This window comes from Armigeres subalbatus, chromosome 2, assembly GCF_024139115.2.
Source record: "Armigeres subalbatus isolate Guangzhou_Male chromosome 2, GZ_Asu_2, whole genome shotgun sequence".
In the NCBI taxonomy this organism is placed as follows: domain Eukaryota; kingdom Metazoa; phylum Arthropoda; class Insecta; order Diptera; family Culicidae; genus Armigeres; species Armigeres subalbatus.
The window spans coordinates 59,952,604-59,972,697 of NC_085140.1; the positions used below are offsets into that span (position 1 = coordinate 59,952,604).

General features: G+C 42.5%; 3 protein-coding genes across 6 annotated transcripts in view; 1 reads left to right on the plus strand and 2 right to left on the minus strand.

Moving 5' to 3' along the window:
* The window catches only part of LOC134208728 (uncharacterized), a 67,516-nt gene that overhangs the window by 37,726 nt on the left and 9,696 nt on the right, over positions 1-20,094 (plus strand). For all 4 annotated transcript variants that reach the window (XM_062684566.1, XM_062684567.1, XM_062684568.1 and 1 more), the window contains one exon: positions 18,817-19,230. In XM_062684566.1, the coding sequence (XP_062540550.1) occupies positions 18,817-19,230 (414 nt within the window). The remainder of the gene's footprint in view (positions 1-18,816; positions 19,231-20,094) is intronic.
* On the minus strand, positions 4,917-6,515 carry LOC134214447 (vitellogenic carboxypeptidase-like). The gene has a single exon (XM_062693816.1). It carries the CDS (start codon positions 6,395-6,397, stop codon positions 4,940-4,942), a length of 1,458 nt encoding a protein of 485 aa, XP_062549800.1. The 5' UTR covers positions 6,398-6,515; the 3' UTR covers positions 4,917-4,939.
* LOC134214448 (vitellogenic carboxypeptidase) lies at positions 16,795-18,229 on the minus strand. Its single transcript, XM_062693817.1, has one exon. The coding sequence runs from the start codon at positions 18,205-18,207 to the stop codon at positions 16,795-16,797; it is 1,413 nt and encodes a 470-aa protein (XP_062549801.1). The 5' UTR covers positions 18,208-18,229.

Here is a 20,094-nt window from a genome sequence, read left to right on the forward strand (position 1 = left end):
TGTAAACTCCACAGGTGTATAAAGTAGAGATAGGTGGGCATATGGCCTGCGATGCCGGTCCAATTAGGTGGGTGTGTGCACAAAAAAGCACCACCCAAAACAGAAAATAAGAAGAAGAAGAAGAAGAAGAAGAGGTGATAAACTGCAAAGAAATCCTCTGCTTGTCACTTTTATTTAAAAGAGGGGAAGTCGATGAAGAGAATTCTCTCTTGCGACATTCGCCCTTTTACCAGATAGACTTTTGTTCTATATTTTTAAAGATATTCATTCGAAAACTTTTTCAAGAAATGCTTGCTTTGAGAGGTCCTTCGAAAATTCAGAAATTTCTTCATAAAATCTTTTTAAATTTCATCGGAAAATTCTCCAAGCATTTCCTCGAATTTTTTGGCCTTTCTCGTATACAAAGTATACGTAAAGACTATAAGATCACTAAAAAACCGAACTTTTGATAGAAGGCTTGGAGATCCATAGTGTTGTATACCAATCGACTAAGCTCGACGAATAGAGGTGATGTCTGTGTGTGTGTTTTTTTTTCTTCCTAAGCAATGGAGGGGGAATCTGCTCAACAGACATCCTGGGTTGTCCAGGAAGTGCGGGATTAGGGACCACCTCCAACAGCAAACGAGGGAGGCAGGACTACATCCCTGACCCGCTAAACCGTTTCCATTGCCGCCAAGCCCATCGTCCCTTCGATACAACCAGAAAGTAATGCTTCAAAGGGGGGCCAGTGCACAACGCACTCTAGAGGTTAGCTGCGTGTCCTTGCAGCATCGAACATCGTTACTCGCTTTTTTAGAAGAACACCATGGTATCGTGCCAGCGCATTGCCGGCTTTCCAGGTGGCCTTACCACGCCCTATGTCCTCGGAAGGTGGGAAGGGTCGACTTCGCGCCTGCTTCCCTCTGCACGACTGGTATCATGGATGACGATGCCGCGTGCACCTCAAATTGACCTCTCTGCCTACGCCTGCCCCAGCCTTGACGAGGACCCCTTTCCGTCCTCGGGCTCGAGCCTCGAGTGTCCGAACCGGTGTAGATACTGTCTGAAGCAACCATGGCCTGTAAGGACCTCGGTCAGGTGGAAAGTAATTTCCCCATGGCGCCTCTTGACCCACGTACCTATCTCCGGTATCTCCCCTTCTCTTACGCTGGATAGCTATCTCCGCGGATTTGGTAACCGACAAGATAGCGTCTACGGTCGACTCACCCTTTCGGAAGCCAAACTGGTTACTCGATAGACCATCCGCACTCTCCTTGTGTATCAACAACCTGATCCTCTCGAGCACCTTCCCCGCCGTATCAAGCAGGCATATTGGTCTATATGCTGACGGATCCCCCGGTGGTTTACCCGCCTTTGGCAATAGGACCAAGCTCTGTCTTTTCCATGCTTCAGGGAAGACTCCCTCGTCCAGGCATCTCTGCATGACAGATCTGAACATCTCGGGAGCCTCAGCAATAGTCGCTTTGATGGCCAGGTTCGGAATACCATCCGGTCCTGGCGCCTTACCTACACTAAGGGACTGTACAATCCCCGCAAGTTCCACCACGGTTACTCTTCCCTTGTCGGCCAACCTGGCCCCTGGCAGCTCCACAAAGTAAGGCCAGCGACTTGGGTCATGATGTGGGAAGAGCCCCGCGATGATCCTCTCCAGCATCTCTGGAGACCGCTCTGTGGGGGCCATCGCCCCACGTGTCTTGGCCATTACGACCCTATAGGCGTCACCGGATTCGCGTTGGCTCTTTGACACAGACCCTCGAAGCAGGCTTTTTTGCTTGATCTAATCTCAGTCTTCAGAGCGGCTCTAGCGGCCACGAACGCCACCCGTCGTTCAACACGCACTTCTTCTGTGCGTGCTCGCTACATCGCAATTGGTTCGCAATTGCGTGAGTCCACCAGTAAGCCGGTGGCTTCCCATTCCTAGGGTGGACTTACCAGGCACTTGAAGCAAACTTCGAGTTGCTCGTATATGCCCACAGGGCACACCGACCATCCCACCTTGACGCTCCCTAACTTGTCTACCTGTCTACCTTGGAGGCGTCCGCTGCAGATATCCGAACCAATGCTACCTGCGTCCCTGCCAGAGCTTTCCGTAGCCGAACGGCTGCGGTGGGCGTCTCCACTTCACACTGTCGCCGCAGTGCGTGACGAACTCTTCGACTTCGGTGATCGCGTTCAGTTCTTTAACCCTTAGATTCACCTACGTCGTGAGTGCCCTCACCTTGACCGTCTAGCCTAGGACTTCGTCCGCCAACTTCTTGTAGGCGGCGCCTTTTTGCGAGACGCCCGCTTCAGTTCGAGGATCATCTCGCCCGTCCGAGTACGTCTTATTCGACGTACGTCGGCGCCGAGTTCACCGAGCTTGACGTCACTCCTCATCGCCTTCAAGACGTCCAAGTACTTAGCCTCGTCCGTCTTGATGACTCGGGCATTGCCTCTTGAGCGATTGGCGCCTACCGTAGACTTCTTGCTACCCTAATTCGCCTGGGCCTTTTTTTCGGCCCTTGACATCTTCGGTTTCCTCTTGTTCTTGACCAGAGTCCAGGAGGCATCATCCCTCTCTATTTCCCTGGTCTGGGGCGGCGGAGAGCTCTCAGCCTGCCGTAAACTCTTGCCACCGTATTTCCTGGGTGGACGGGCCTTTCCAGGTCCTTCCTCCCTCGGTTTTGGAAGGTACCTGGCCGGGGTTCAGCTTCTCAGCCCCACTACCCTTGTTCGGGGTAGTAACCCTCCGCGTTTTTTAGCGGCCCCCAGGGGGCTCATCCCCTGGAGACTGTCTCCCCAGTTTTTTGTGCCTGCTTCGTTGGAGCAGTCACCCCCGACGTGCCCGCGAATACTTGAGCCTCAGTCTGAGTAGACTTTGGCACCACCGTCTTCGCTGGCACGCCCTCGGTCGATTCGACCTTGCCCGAGCCCGCTAATCCTTGGGCCTCAGTCTGTGTAGACCACAACTCCACGGATTTCACGGGTTCGCACTTGGCCGTCCCGACCGCCCTCTCCAGCTTGGCGTCCAACATCGACTTTCGAAGTTTCAGCATGCTCCCCTTGAGGTCCTTACTGATATTACGCTTCGATGACGCAACGTCGATGATGGTGTCCAGTTGTTCCGTCGCCACTTCGAAGGCCGAAAGCCCATTGCGTTTTCGGTTCATCGCCATCACAAGCCATGGGCCGTCCATAACCTCTACCGGCGTAGCCGGGGAGAAGGTTAAGTGGCCCATGTTGGCTGGTGCTGTGCATCGAGCTGCCGACTATTGCCTCTGGCCGTCCCTAAACACGGGCGATCACTTTGACGTAGTGTGTTGCGGTGTAAGATCTACCAAACAGAGCCCTAGCTTAATCCATTTTTCTAGCTAGGGCAATAAGTTGTGGTAATTAAGAATTCATCGTATTTAGTCCTCGCTACCAACAGCAGTCTCAGAAATATAAACTAATTAATTTTACGCTAATTAATTTGAACGCTTTAAAAATTTCTATCAGAAAATAGTTCGAAGGGTCATATAACCCATATTTATATTTTGTGTAGTTACAAAATAAGACCGGAGCAAGTTTTATTTTCTTCTTCTGTTTCCACCCCCTAAATTTTTTGTGGGTTTATTTTATTAAGGGGGAGAATTCAGAATTTACTGGAAGAATAATAAAATATTGAGCTTTCCCAGAAAACTCTGTGAGAAAACTGTGTAAGATCTCCCAAACAGAGCCCTAGCTTAATCCATTTTTCTAGCTAGGGCAATAAGTTGTGGTAATTAAGAATTCATCGTATTTAGTCCCCGCTACCAACAGCAGTCTCAGAAATAAAAACTAATTAATTTTACCTTGCAGACAGTTGAAAGACTCGAATTCTTCTTGTTTGAGGCTAGACTGTATGCAGCGGAAACAACTTTTTGGTCCTAGGCTGAACTAACTGCTGGAAAAATCGAGTTATTAAATACGGGTTTAAATACGTACTAACTCTTCTTGAACTGGTGAACAATGGTAGTGAGAGGAACACACGGAATTTCTTATTACTGAACAGAAATGGTCTTGTAGACAGAGCTAAATCCCGGGTTTTCATTGTTTTACTGGTGATATTCTAGAAGCAAGACAAGGATGTGGCTAGAACTCCGATGCATGGCCAAAAACAGTATCACTGTTCTGTTTTCTCAAGAAAGGATTGATTTCCTATTGATAAGGGGCGCGCCTTCAATGGGATTGCTCTCTGTGAAGGGTCTAAATAGCGGGACCTTGTCATGGTGCTCTTGAGAAAACAAAACAACAACTGTATCGAAAACAAAACAACAACTACTGCATTGCTTATCAATAGTAATGAAGTAATTCGACATGCACTTAAACACTAAGGATACGGGTAACGCTACAATAGATCTAATAACAGGTCGCAGTGGCTCACCCGAACAGGAAAAAAAATTGCCTCTGGCCTCCTAGGGGGAGACCTGAATAACCCACCTCTTGCGAAGGGGTTGTCATCTACACACAGGACCGGATTTAGCCGGATGGGGGCCCCGGGGCCGACAGTATGTGGGGGCCCCGAAATGTACAAAAAAGCTTGGTTTTGGTACACAAGGTTTGTGGGGGCCCGGGGCCACGCCCCCCCCCCCCCATAAATCCGGCCCTGTCTACACAACTACCACTAATTGGAGAATTGCCTTCGTTTTCCATTTTGATCCCACGAGTTGCTCGGGAAAAGAGGTCCTATTATTACTTGTATTGTTATGTACTTAATGATCTACATATCTGTAGATTTTGGCACAGTCAATAAACCTCATAAAACAATCTTTCAAGCAGACAAGCACGATGGTTCGTTGGTGGCAAATTTATTTACAAATTTGACGAAGATCATAGAATTATCAATTAGAAAAATAAGGCTAGTTTACAATAGGATAGTAGAAAGCTTTAGAAGGCATAAAACACAAAAAAAAACATTAGTTTTTAATCCAACTTTATTTCAATCACTTGGCAAAAAACTGACACCTTTCGTAAATGTGTTGATCATGACGAATGCCCACTTTGGTTGATCCCGTGGAACCATGTGACCGGCATCTCGAATCAACACTTCCAGTAAATTGTTCACCAACTTGAAGTATCCTGCTATTTCCCCGTCAACGTAGTAGATGTATCTACCGGCAGTTTGGTACTGATCCGCTCCATCGAAGGGCAAGTTTTTCAAATAATTTACCATCATAGGATAGGCACAGATGATGTCCAACTGCCCGTTGTAGATCATCATTCGATAGTGTGACAGCAGCTCCGCGATCCAAGGAGCAACCGTGTCCAGAATGTCATGCTTCAAGTACTGGAAAACCTTATTTACACTATCTAAATCGTGGTATGGGAGATCGCCTACATGAATAGCTGTTCTTGTTTCCGCTAGTTTCAAAAATCCTATGAGATAGAATTCATCTTGAGGGTCCTCCACCGTGTTCAAGTAGTTATAGTATGTAACAAATCCGGAGATGTTTTTAAAGTACGAAGCGCCTTCTTCGTCACCATTTAGCAATTCATCCATCAGTTGGAAAGCACACTGATAATCGTTTTGTTTGACACATTCCGCCGCAGCAGCTTCATCATGATCGAATCTCTCCTTCGCATTGATATCGATCAATCCCAACTGATAAAGGTAGTCTCCGTAGTCGAGTTGATTAAGCGGATCACTGTAACCGTTCCCAATTGCTAAGCCTTGCAAGTTAATCTTGATCTTTGCCGAAGGATTATTTTTATGAATGGTATAACCAATGGCAGGTACATATTTTCCCGCATAAGATTCACCACTCGCGTAAAATGCATTCTTCTGAAGATCGGGGAACAACTGGAAAAACTGAATCAACGCCTCGTACAAATTATCTCCCACTTGTGTTTGGTTTCGCGCGTATCCGTCTTCGTTATCTGTAAAGCTGAACCCAGTTCCAACGGGGTTATCAATGTAAATCAGGTTGTGATTGATGTGCCAGGAGTACTGTCGCGGAACGGCTTTCAGATTTTTGGAAATGAAAAACGGACCGTTTTCTTCGAAAAGGCCGAACAGAGAAGAAGCACCTGGTCCACCTTGAAGCCAAAGCAACACGGGGGCATTCGCTGAGTCATTCTTCGCAGGAAAGTACCAGAAGAATAGATTCGAATTGTATCGTTTGTCGACGGTGAAAAATCCAGTGTAACTTTCAAAACCGACTATACGACTGTGATTAACTCGAGCTGCGGTTTGGGCTTCCTTGATCTTCCCGGCTTCCAAGTAGGGAGTAATGAATAACGGTTCACCGTTGTTCCCTTTGATGCGCGGTTCCGACGAATAGACTCCACGCCTTATGAACTGCGCATATGGATTGATAAACGAAGCACTGACAGAACAACATAGAGCGAAGGTCAAAACTAACGAATGACAAACTCTGGATTTAAACTGCACCATCATTGAATTTCCTTTATGTTGTTCACATGCACATGAATACTGTGAAAAATTAATCTAATTATCAATAAGGAGGATTCAATCAAATTAAACGTGAACTGCTTCAACCAACTGCCTGACTAGTACTGATGATTGAACTAACTATGTGATGATGTCTGTTGAAAGCATTTTGTAGATGTTCATTGTTCAGTGTTCACTGTATGTATTGCAATCTTCCTCTAATTGAAATCAACGTTTCATGTGTGACTATAGTGATAATAATTCATTCATAATTAAGTTGATGCAAAACAGTAGCATGAATGCATTCTGATCCGAAATACCGACTCAGTTTTTAAATAGTACCATATGCTCGTTGATTACATAGATACTGGTAACAACCATGTTCCCATCTAAATTATTATGCCTATCGTATTGGAAACGACTGGAAATAGTTTTTATGTAGAAATTATGGCTATCTCAGTCTTTAAAACCATTAAACGATTAGCGTTTTACTCTGCCCGACGTTTCGGCCATTGGATGTGGCCTTTTTCAAGGGAAAAATTGGTCAATCGTTTTTGTCCTGTAAATTAGGAAGAATCATTTATCAAAGCTCTCGTAGATCAGCAAAATTTATCCGCAATACATACAACATGTGCCAAGGCATGTGCTATCAAAGCATTCATAGCCTCATTTCACCACTTGGCCCTCCTGCTTCCGATGTCGATTCCGACCACTTCAAAATTGAATGTTATTGACCCAACATCCATATCCATCCATTTCTTGATCCGAGATCCGATAACGATTTCAATCATCGATCGATCCACTTCAGAGTTGGATTTTCTTGTTCCAACCATTTGATATTAGTATATGATTTGTCACGATTTTCAAATCTCTTTTCTCTGCTATGTATTTGCAAGTACGTCAGTTCCTCCCACTAAGAGCAAGAAACAGCCGTTAGAACACTATGAGCTGTAAGTAAATAACTTTCAGCAATTTTAATGATCTTTCAGCCTGGATGATCCAACAGATTCCATACGAGGATCCAGAAATGCCCACGACTCTACCTAGTTCCTAACATATCTCACCATATTTTGCAAATTAGTGTAAAAGCTCACAAAGGGACATACCGCCTAATATACTGCTTAGGGTAAAACGACCTATTATGGAGGGGTTAAGCACCGTTTCAAAATTCAATTGATTACAAAAATTCTTCAAAAATTACCTGTTGGTCGAATTCCACATTGTAGTAGTTGAATAGGATGCTCGTTAACTATAGTTTCGTAAATATTACGTGAATTGTGCTGAACTTATGTTGTTTTGTTTTATCACAATAAAACAAATGACTGCAATAATAGGAAGCAGTTGCCTATCGATGCGATGTTTTCTGAAAGTCAGTCCTATCGTTGCGGTATTGCCTGTATTTCTTATGGAGAGCCATATCACAACAATAGGACCTTAGCACTACCGCAATAATAGGCTCAAGGGATTCAAATTTTTAACGAAAAATGGTGATTTTTCATCATTTTGAACGGAATTTTGTCAAACAAAAGCTGTTCTAGTCGTTAATTCGAAGAGTTTTAGCGTACCCACAATTGTTTTCAATGGTATTATATCCAGAATGGACTACTTTAACACTACCGCAACATTAGGGCATACCACAACGATAGGACGTTTTACCCTATATGTTATATAAAGCATCGTCAATCCACTAAACTTTTTAATCTTACTGTTCTACAGGATGAGCCAACATATTGAAGAAAATCTCGTTAATAAAAATTTATAAAACTTTAAGGTGAAATTCAAAATGTTATTGGATTGTGAAATATAGACCTGTGCAACGGTTCATCGAATTCACTTACCCGATGGATTTTGACGTTTGAGCGGGTCGTCTTCTCGAACAAAAGTTCATTTTGCGTTCATTATGCGACCCGCTCAAAGGTCATAATTTTTTGGGGGAGTTCATTTTGCGTTAGTCTATTGCACATTTTTACTTAATAAGAGAGGGGTGCCCAAAAAATATTTCGCCAAGGGCGCCGGGAGTCCACGTTACGGCTCTGAACACATTATTAATAAATTCTATTAATACTCCAACAATTGTTCTATCGAGCTAACTGCACATAACAAAGAGACAAAAACACCAAATTAAAACAATTACATCACATGACTGCCGTAATATGCATATTTGTCCCATGTTTGCTGGGATCCCTATGTACATAGGACAATTATGCGTATAACGGCAGATGAGGAGTTAACTTTTTCACCTCTCTGCCTATTTATTAAAAAACTCCACACGCGCGCACTTCTAGACCTTTCTAGAAAAGTTGACTAGTTGAGTTGACTACAACGTAGGAACAGACGCCATTCAGCAGGGACGGAGTCTTTCAAGTCGGCTCGGAAAGTCTACAAGAATGCTCTTTGATCTGCTGAACGATCCGGCTGGAAAAACCTTTGTGCAAATGTTTCCAATTTGAGTGACGCCAGTAGGTTAACCCTTTTGTTACCGACAAAAAAAAACACCCTTACGTTACCGACAGGGTACCCGGGTACCCACGGACTTAAAATGATCATAACATTGTCAGTTTTTCACCGATTTTGACGATTTTGGTTGCTACAGATGCAGGAACTTACCCGCTATTCGATACATGTTACAGAGAACCGATTACCCGGTAACCGGAATTCCGGATTAACTGGGCCAAGTCTCAAAGTATGTGTAAATTGAAGATATTCAACCAAATGAAGATTTCTTGCGTCATGACTAATAAACTTCGTTGGAAATTTAAAGAATATAACTTAACTACGTTACAGGACCATCTTATGAATTAATCTCGGAACGGTTATTCCGGAAACAGGTTCCCGTGGGGCCTAAAGTGGCCACAAACTTATTCTGAAGAAACCCTGGCAATATGGGAATCAAAATTCATGAAATTGTTTCGGAAGCATGATCTGATAAGTAATTGGATGGTTTGACAACGGACCAGTCATCCTGGAACAGGTTCCCGTGGGGCCTAAAGTGGCCACAAACTCATTTTGAAGAAGCCCTGACAATGTGGGTATAAAAATTCATGAAATTGTTTCGGAAGCATGATCTTTTGGGTTATTAGGCCATAAGATGGTTTGACAATGGACCGGTCATTCTCAAACAGGTTTCCGAGGGGACCCTCATTTAAAAGAAACACTTGCTATCTTCTTTTTCCGTTATATCTTGTCAAAAAGACTTGAAAATTCTTGACAGGTACCGTCAACTGGGGGGAAGATGATCATTTTTAAGACAAAACATGCAATAACAATGTATGTTTACATTTTAAATCGAAACAAATATTTTCAAAACATGTACTGCTGTACGTTGCAATAATCAACAACTTTAGCTTTCTGAAATGCATTCGCATTTATTAAAATAAATTAAATCATCACACATTTTTTGAATAATCTGGTTTGGGGTGAAGTTGATCGAGACAGCTCTACTAAAACCATTATGACCTAGTAGTCAAAATACACTAGGTTATTTGTATGAATGTTGAATTTACTCCGTAAAGAAGTCTAAGAAGTCAATATTTGAAACGAAAATAGCGTCATTTATGACTATCTCTTGCTTTCTTCCACAAAATACATTTTCTTGATTATAATCGAAAAACTCGGATTTCTACCTAGCGGCAACATTACTTGAACGGAGAATATTGTTGACTACCGTTTCATAAAAAAATTGGCACTTTTGACTGACACATCAAATGATCATCTTCACCTCAATGATCATCTTCCCCCCAGTTGACGGTACTCAGAAATGATTTATAATGAACCACAGGCGCTGTAAGTATCAGTGGTGTTTGCTGCATAATTTACAAAAATAAAAAGAACGACTGAAATTTTCAAAAAATTTTGTGGATGCAAAATGGGTCAAAAACGTGACAAAAGCGGAACGTGATGAAATCGGGTAGAAAATGTGAAAAAGTCGGAGGTAGATAAAATCGGGGAGTGACAAAATCGGGTCAACACTGTGTAACTTTTCACTTCTCTCTTCTCATTTCTCTCATTTCACTTTTCACTTTTTACTTTCCACTTCTCACTGCTCACTTCTCACTATTCACTCCTCACTTTTCATTCGACCCAATAACCATTCGGCCTAACAGCCATTCAGCCTGATGACCCAACATCAGTCCCATCTTCTTGGAAAAACATGTTTCCGAAAATATTTCAAGAATTTTGATGCCAGGGTGTCTTCTAAATGAGTTTGTGGCCACTAAAGGCCTTTGACTGTTGACTGTTCTGGTTGATATCCATCCTATGGTTTCAACTTTATGAATAACATGTTTCAGGAACAATTCTAAGAATTTTGATACCCATATTGCCATGGTTTATTCTAAATGAGTTTTTGGCTCCTACTGGCCTTCCGGGAACTTGTTCCAGAATGACAGTTCCGGTTGATATCCATCCTATGGTCTCAACTACATGGAAACATGTTTCCGGAACAATTCCAAGAATATTGATACCCATATTGGGAGGGTTTCTACCAAATGAATTAATGGTCACTTTAGGCCCTCCCCTCCGGGAACCTGTTCCCGAATGACCGTTCCGGGTCATATCCAATCTATGTTCTCAAGTACATGGAAAACATGTTTCCGGAACAATTCCAAGAATTTTGATATCCATATTAGGAGGGTTTATTCAAAATGAGTTTTTGGGCACTACGGGCCCTCCGGGAACCTGTTCCAAAATGACCGTTCCGGTAGATATCCATCCTATGGTCTCAACTACATGGAAACATGTTTCCGGAACAGTTCCAAGAATATTGATACCCATATTGCCAGGGTTTATTCTAAATGAGTGTTTGGCCCCTACGGACCCTCGGGGAACCTATTCCAAAATGACCGTTCCGGTTGATATCCATCCTATGGTCTCAACTACATGGAAAATATTTTTCCGGAAGAATTCCAAGAATTTTGATACCCATATTGCTATGGTTTATGATAAATGAGTTTTTGGCCACTACGGGCTCTCCGGGAGCCTGTTCCAGAACAACCGTTCCGATTCATATTCATCAACTACATGGAAAATATTTTTCCGGAACAATTCCAAGAATTTTGATACCCATATTGCTAGGGTTTATGATAAATGAGTTTTTGGCCACTACGGGCTCTCCGGGAACCTGTTCCAGAACAACCGTTCCGATTCATACCCATCCTATGGTCTCAACTGCATGGAAAACATGTTTCCGGAACAATTCCAAGAATTTTGATACCCATATTGCTAGGGTTTATTCTCAATGAGTTTTTGGCCACTACGAACTCTCCGGGAACCTGTTCCAGAATGACTGTTCCGGTTCATATCCATCCTATGGTCTCAACTACATGGAAATTATGTTTCCGGAACAATTCCAAGAATGTTGATACCCATATTGCCAGGGTTTATTCAAAATGAGTTTTTGGCCACTTTGGGCCCTCCGGGAACCTGTTCCAGAATGACCGTTCCGGTTCATATCCATCCTATGGTTTCAACTATATGAATAACATGTTCCCGAAACAATTTCAAGAATTTTGATACCGATATTGCCAGGAATGAATTTGCGGCCACTATAGGGCCCACGGGAACCTATTCCGGGATGTCCGTTCCGAGTCCATATGATCACGTGGTCCTAATACGTTGGGAAGTCATAATCCCCGAATTTTCTGCGAAACTGGTAACTCAGGTTACAAGAAATCATCATTTGGATTCTATAAAATCAACTTCTCCATTTTTGAGACATGGTCTAGCAAATCCGGAACTCCGGTAACCATGTAATCCGGATCGGTCCTATGGATCATGGTGCATGGATCGGATAGAGGATGAATTTCTTGATCCATAGCAAACGGAATCGTCCAAATCGGTTGAAAACTGACGAAGTTATGGTCATACTAAAACATGGGTACCCGGGTACCCTGTCGGTACGTTACAGGGTAAAAATATTCAGAAGCCCCTCCCCAAGCCCCCCCTTACTGGATTTTCATTTTCGTACCACCCAAACCTTAATTTTGCCGAGTTTGAAGATGTCACGGAGTTTCAATTTCCTGCGATGTTTAAAACCCTAAAAAAAATTCACTTGAAAACGAAAAAGGTACCCGGGTACCCTGTCGGTAACAAAAGGGTTAAATAAAATTCTTGCAAGATCCAAAGATTTCCAAGTTGGCGAAATTCGCAAGCCAAATGGCGACTACACTTCTTCTGAGGAGGAAGCATTAGAACACCTATTTGATACACACTTCCCTGGATGTGTCGATGTAGCATCTTCGGATGTTCCTGATGTCATGTAGCTACGGGTCTTGGGTTCAGGCTCGTAGAATCATAATTACTGAATCGATTCAATGGGCTCTTAACAGTTTTGCTCCTTACAAATCTCCAGGGGAAGATGGGATTTATCCCGTTCTTCTTCAGAGGGGTTTTGAGCATATCAAACATGTTTTGAAAAAACTTTTAGTATGCAGTTTTGCAGGATTTACCCAACAGTTGTACGACCAATTTTGGCTTATGGATGTCTTGTGGGGTAGCAAAAGGGTGAAGTGAGGACAATTCAGTCTAAATTAGGCCAACTTCAAAGAATGTGCCTAATGGCACGACTCCCACGGCTGCTCTCGAGGTTCTCTTCAACGTGGCCCACTACACATACATCTCAAACAAGAAGCACTTTCTTGTACTTACCGATTATGGGTTCTCGGTTTCTAGGAAGTGAATACTGTAAACCGCAGTTCTACACACACTACGTTGTTACAGCTCATGGTTGATTGGGACAGAACTGTGCTCGCTCCAAGTGATCTTACACTCGATAGTAGTTTTTCTTATAAAACATTTTCAACAACATTCTCCTCGCGGGATGAGTGGACATCTGGCTATTTGGAGAGAAGTATGTCAAACAGCATTGTTTGTTACACTGACGGCTCCCTTTTCGAAGTTAGAGCGGGTGCAGGTGTCTACTCGCGTGAGCTGAGATTGGAACAGTCCCACTCACTGGGTAGACACTGCACTGCGGAAATATATGCCATTATATGTGCAGTGCAATCCGCACTGCAGAAACACATAATGGGCAAAGTAATATCACAGACAAACAGACGTAACAGCTTGAACATTTTTCTGAAAAATCCATCGCTCAATTCTTCCACCACCATCTAGCGAGCACGTTACACGAAACAATATTTCGTATGACATTGTCACCAGAAGGCGCTAGAGTGAAATGTCAAAGTCGAAGGATTCAGACGCTAGCGCCTCTAGTTGTGAAACGCTCAATCGATCAAATTCAAATTTTCTATAGTGTTACGTCTGTTTGTCTGTGGTAATATAGTTCTGTTCAGATAGCCAAGCAGCTATCAAAGCTCTCGCTTCGGCCAACTCAAGGTCGAAGTAAGTAATCGCATATCGAACTCGTTAATACGTTACACCAAATATTATATATTAACAATATAGCTCACTTCATAAATCTCCATATATTAGGCAACGGACAGCATAATCACACCATCTTGCGTCACAAAGGGTAACTAACGCCTGAAAACGATAGCCAAGGGGTGCCATAATTGCAGAAATTACACTTAATTTTCAATGTTTAACTATTTGAATTATTTTTTTTAAATTTTTTTTTCAAACTAAGGTATCAAAATGGGGTCAAAGGATAATTTCTAGCATATTATTTCGTCATGTTATACTGCATATTGCACTCTACTTTTAAACAACGGAAGGTCTCTTTATTACATTGCTTGCCCTTTGTGACACCGCGTCGCTACTGTGTTGTCCGTTGGAATCAGCCAGAGTGAACTATATTGTTAATATAGTATATTTGGTTACACCTTATATGGGTACCTGGCCATTCTTCCATAGCTGGAAACGAATTGGCTGATGAGCTCGCACTGGAGCATCACAAGACTTTATTGGTCCTGAGCCAGCTATTCCAATATCTAAGTGTTGGGTGAAGCGTTTGATTAGCTCTTGGGCTTCCACTCAGCACAAACGGTATTGGAGTAGTTGAACAAACAATATTGTATATCCGAGAGCCATCTCCGGTAGTAGCAAACTATTTGGCTAATCTGTCTAAACAGAATTCGAGTGTCTTAGTCAAGGCCTTGACAGGTCACTGCCGACGCAACTATCACATGGCAAATATTCAACGTGTTGAATCATTTGTCTGTGATGGCTATGAATCCGATTATGAAACTTCTTATCATCTGATATGCCCAGTTTATGCGCAACTGCGTTTCCAAATATTTTGTAAACACTTACTAAGTGAATTTGACCACAGAAACCTGAATCTTCAAAGTATTCTGTTGTTCATAACTTGTTGAGCTTTTGTACGTGTTGTATACGTTGTATGCCCTCTTCAAGGGTCCCTTTCACAAACTTCCCATTTTTCTCCCATCCATATTCCTTTCCTTTTTGTTCACTTACTTTTCCGTCAGGTGCGTGATGAGAAAGGCTGTGAAGGCGATGGCACAAATCTCTTAAATTGAGGTGAACGTGCCCCAGGAGCCGACGTTTTGATACCTGATACCTGATGTGCTTCATATGGTCCATATTACCCACACCAGAACGTGTCCGTTTCACCCCACCATGATCCAATTTCACAAAAAATCGAATTTTGAGAGAAATCATCAATTCAACCCGTACACAATCTTTGGATAGACTAAGTCTGAGAGGTTTGGAGGTTGGTACTCGGATTCCGATGGCTTTTCCGCAAACGTGACTTTTAAGTGGTCTTGTTGTGTAGGGGTTATTACGCCTATCTAGAGAGTAGGAGGTTGAGGGTTCGAGTCCCTCCAAGACACGTGGATTCTTTTTCGCAAATTTCATATCAATTTGTCCATTTCGAAACATGTGCTGTGAACAGCCAAGATATTTAACAAAAAAATGGTTTTCGTACGGCCGGGTTGCCGAATAATATGCAATTAATTTCCCGGTTGGTTCAAGCGCCAATAAGGCGGATTACTGGCTAACTATAGTGATCGTGTATAGCTTACTGGGGAACTATTTTTCACTATCCCCGTGATTTATGTTCAGACACGTTATAAAATGCTCAACCGGATATCACGATCACACTCGCGCACCTTTATCAAACAACGGTTACAGCCAGAAGCCCCACCAGAGCGTCCGTGTCCTTTTTATTATCTCCCCCTCTGCTCTTCTCTTTTTTTGCATCTCTTCTACCCGGACAATTTTTCTACCTCCTGGTGCGTAAGCGTATACGCCTATAGGCGTACGCGTAGGCGTATCGTGGGGATAGAACACAGTGACGCTGTGTTGAGAGGGCAATTTCAAAAGGGATTTTAACAATTTTAATTCTAACTCCTATCATTAAGAAAATTACATATATTTTATAATAATGTTAATTCTATGGGACATGGTATATGTTACACTAGCGAGTAACACCATATAATGAACATTCGTCAAGCAAATGGTTTTCCAGTGTAATGGTTTTCCAGTGTAACAAATGTGTAGAAAGAGATGAACCGGTCAAGGGCCGAAAATCTCTTTAATAAAGACACACAAAAAATGAAAAAAGGCAGCTCTAAATATCATGGATTCCAAAATATCCAACCCAACGAATATTTCCATATACACGAGCACCACCAAGCGGAAAAGTTCCGAAATAATATGATTTGTGACACTTTCGTTTTGACCTTTGGAGCAAATTTGTAGAAAACTACAATTTTTTAAATCTTACGGATTCCACAATATTTAACTCAACGAGTATTCCTACAATACACTAGCGCCTTCAAGCGTACGAGTTCCGAAATAATATGATTTGCGACAGTTTCATTTTGACTTCATGAACAACTGTGTAGAAGGTTACAATTGGGTTGTTTAGCTCAGAAAAATATCGAGTTTTTTGCAGTTTAATATAAAGAGCATGCTTTTCTGATCTCCGACATATTTTTATTTTGTTTGTAAACCTTTTATTTACATTTTTATACAGCAAACAATAAGCCATTTTAATCGATAGAATGACACTAACATTCATAGAATGACATTTGGCCCATGCAGCATAAGAACAAATTTTTAGTCCCATATAAATTTAAAATGGAAATTAAAAATAGTTCCGGGGCTCCAAAAATTCTGAAAAATTGGGGTTAGGCTTAGTTTTTTATGCAGATTAAGAATATGTAAAAACATATATACCCCTAAACAACCCAATTTTCTAAATTTTACGGATTCCAAAATATCATCCTTATATCACCATGAACATCGAGCTGGTGAGCACCAACCACGCAATTTGTATGAATATCACGACTTGCTCCGACGTTTTGAGTCCCCGAGAGGTCCCGGTAGGTCCTATCGGAGGTCATAACGTTTGAACCGATATCTAATTTTGCTGAAAAGTATGTACGTCGGAAACATACGCTATAATAATGCGAAATGATAAGCATAAAACACTTTTGATTAGAAGATCTGTTTATTGAAACAATTTAAGACATCTTTCACAAAGAACCTTTGTGAGTGAAGGAGCTGATCATGTCGAACGCCCACTTGGGTTGATCCCGTGGAACCATGTGTCCGGCATTCCGGATCATCACCTCTTGAAGGCGTCCGGCCTTCTTCTTGTATCCAGCAACCTCACCGTCAACCCGATAGATTTCACGAACGGCCCGCTTGTACTCGTTATCACCATCGAACGGCATCTTCATTAGGAAGTTCACCGTCATCGGGTAGGCACAGATGACATCCAGCTGACCGTTGTAGAACAGCACACGATAATGGGACAGCAATTTTCCAACCCAGGGAGCCACGGTTTCCAATGTGTCGTCGGATAATTTTTCCGCCACTTTGTTATCTCCATCTGAATCGTTGAACGGTCGCTCACCAACGTGAATAGCCTTTCGAACCTCCGGGTTACTGAGAAACTCTACAAGGGCGCTGTTTTGACTGTTGCATTCATCTCCCTGTACGTAGTTATAGTAGGACGAGAATCCTGTAACCCGTTTAAAGAACGAATCCTGCCCGTCAACGCCGTCGAACAGACCTCCGATGAGGCGATTCGCACATTGCATGTCTTTGCGTTTGGCACACTCGATGGCGGCAGCCGTGTCCTGATCGAACTTCTGTCTTCCATTCATATCGACCAGGCCCAGTTCATAGAGGTACTCTCCGTAGTTCAGCTGGTTCAGAGGATCAGTGTAGCCGTCACCAATAGCCAATCCCTGCAGGTTGATTTTAGGTTGGTCTTGCGAAGTATGCATAGCATAAGCGAAGGCAGGAACATATTTCCCACCATAGGATTCACCAGCGATGTAGAATGGATGAGTCAACAAATTGGGAAACATAACGAAGAACTGGTGAATGAATTTCATCAGATTTTCGCCAACTTGCTCTTCATTGGTGGCGTAACCTTCCTCACTGTCGGTGAAACTGAATCCAGTTCCGACTGGATTGTCGACGTAGATCATGTGATGGTTCTGGTGCCAGGAGTATTCCCGTTGTTTGAGCGTATTGTTTGTTTGAACAAAGAATGGCCCATTTTCCTCGAACATTCCGAACAGTGACGACGCACCCGGACCTCCCTGTAACCATACTAACAAGGGGGCGTTCTCACGATTATTCTGTGCTGGCACATACCAGAAAAACAAATTGGAGTTGAATTTGGAGTCGACGGTCATAAATCCTGAGTAGCTCTCCACCGCACTCATCATTGGTAGATCGACGCGGGCTCTATTCCGAGCTTCTGCAATCTTGCCATCCTGTAACAGCGGTGTCAGGAACAAAGGTTCTCCACTTTCACCTGAACGACGGGGAGAGGCTGATCCTCGTATGAGATTTTTATACGGGTTCCATATTGCGTCACTGCATGTGGAGCAGGTGAACACAAACAGCACTAATAAATGTATTTTCGCCATGTTATTCTGACGAATCCTTTCTACGATGACCACCTGAGACAACTGGCATCCCAACAGTCCGACGATTTGCTTAAATAGTTGCCAATCGCAACTCATGGGCAAAACCTAAGACTATTACTCCTAAATATAATCAAGCCTTGCTCGTATATAAAAACAAATCTTAAAGTTAGCTGACTTTATAGTTTTTATGTGTTTTTCATGCATTAAAGAAATTTATGAGAAAAAAAATGCTAATTTGAGAATATGCACCATTATGAACATTATAATCTACCATTAAATCATTCGTTTCAGTATCTTGACCAGTTGTTCTTATCGATATTCCTCAATGGGTCAGTCGTTTGTTAGTCATAACTTATAGCTCCGAAATCCAAGAACCTATTTCAAAAAGCCTAAAAACCGCGTAAATTGCCGAATGTTTCGAACAAATCAATCTATATGATTATATAGCCTTTCAGTACACCATAGTATACAAAAGGCAAACACGTCGATTTTCATTAGATTAGTACTCTCGTTTCTACACTCGATGTCAATGAACAGTTTAAAAAAACAACATCCAATCAACGATTAATCAAATTGATAATGAACATATTTGAAATCTTCCCATTCCAGGGGTCGTCTTCACCAGTGGCCTGATGGCGGTGGCGGGCTGTGCAATGTTCGGCATATACTGCGTGCTCAGCATCATGCAGATTGCAATGATCTCCTCGCGGGATCGCATCTGTATGAAGTACAGCGTTCTCATCACACTGAAGCTAGTGCTGGTTGTGCTGGCTACATTCCTTTCGCTGGCGGCAGCTGGCCTGTTTGCCCTGCAGACCGACGACGATCGGACGGGGTACTACATCACACGGGGGATCTCGTTTTACCTGCAAGTCGTAACGGTGGGTCTGTCGTTGGCCCTGATGGTCCTCTCGGTATACGACAACATACTGACGAAGCGACCGGACGGCGATCCCACGATGATGGGCAACGCCAACGGGAACGCGACGACGTACAACAACCCGGGCTTCCGGGAGACAAATGGTGAGTACATTAGATATGTGAAACAACGGAAACTAGAATAGTAGTTTGTACAACTAGTTGCAAAAAGGTGATTTTTGTTGTATGTTTCTTCAACGAGACTTGCGCAACATGTTTATTAAGCACCCATTTCGTTGGTACGGAAAAGTAGGCCAGTAGGGCCAGTAGGTAGCAGTAGGTAGCAACGTAATAAAGAACACAAAAATGCTAATTATTGATATTTATGTTAGGATTCTTGTTCGTGTTTAATTTAATTTCCCACGATTCAGTATTTTCTTCATAACTTTTCTTAATAAGAAAAGTTACTGTTTTCATAGTAATTTTCATACAAACTTCAAACCGTGCGTCGTCAGTCCAATTACAACCAAATTAACTAAAAATGAGGAAGGATTATGAAATCAACTAATATCATTGTTTAAGCTAATCTACCAAAAATCCACACATTTTTATTGGCCAAGGTCCGTAGATTCAAGTTCTCGAAACTGTTCTGCATCGATCGCGGACCAATTAGTTAATCACCTTTTTAATCACACACAGTTTTTTTTCGAGATTTTAGTGGAATGTCTTCACTTTTCATAAAACTCATAAGACGAGTTCGTACTATTCCCGAGCAGGAGCGAAGACCTCGATAACAGAAATTGGTATGATTTAGCCTTGCATAAGAGGTAAAATACCAAAAAATAATACCAAAAACTTATATGCAGAATACTTGAGGCATAACATGCTTAGGTATTTCAATACCAAACGAATAATAATTGGTTATGCATTTGGTATTGAAATTCAATTTAATAGCTGAGTATGCTATGACTCAAGTATTGTGCATATTAGTTTTTGGTATTGAGGTGAACCGGTCTAGGGCCGAAAACC

What these genes read in the sequence shown, in the direction of transcription:
- LOC134214447 (XM_062693816.1), bottom strand. Translation starts at nt 6,397, where the DNA reads ATGATGGTGCAGTTTAAATCCAGAGTTTGTCATTCGTTAGTTTTGACC.
- LOC134214448 (XM_062693817.1), bottom strand. Translation starts at nt 18,207, where the DNA reads ATGGCGAAAATACATTTATTAGTGCTGTTTGTGTTCACCTGCTCCACA.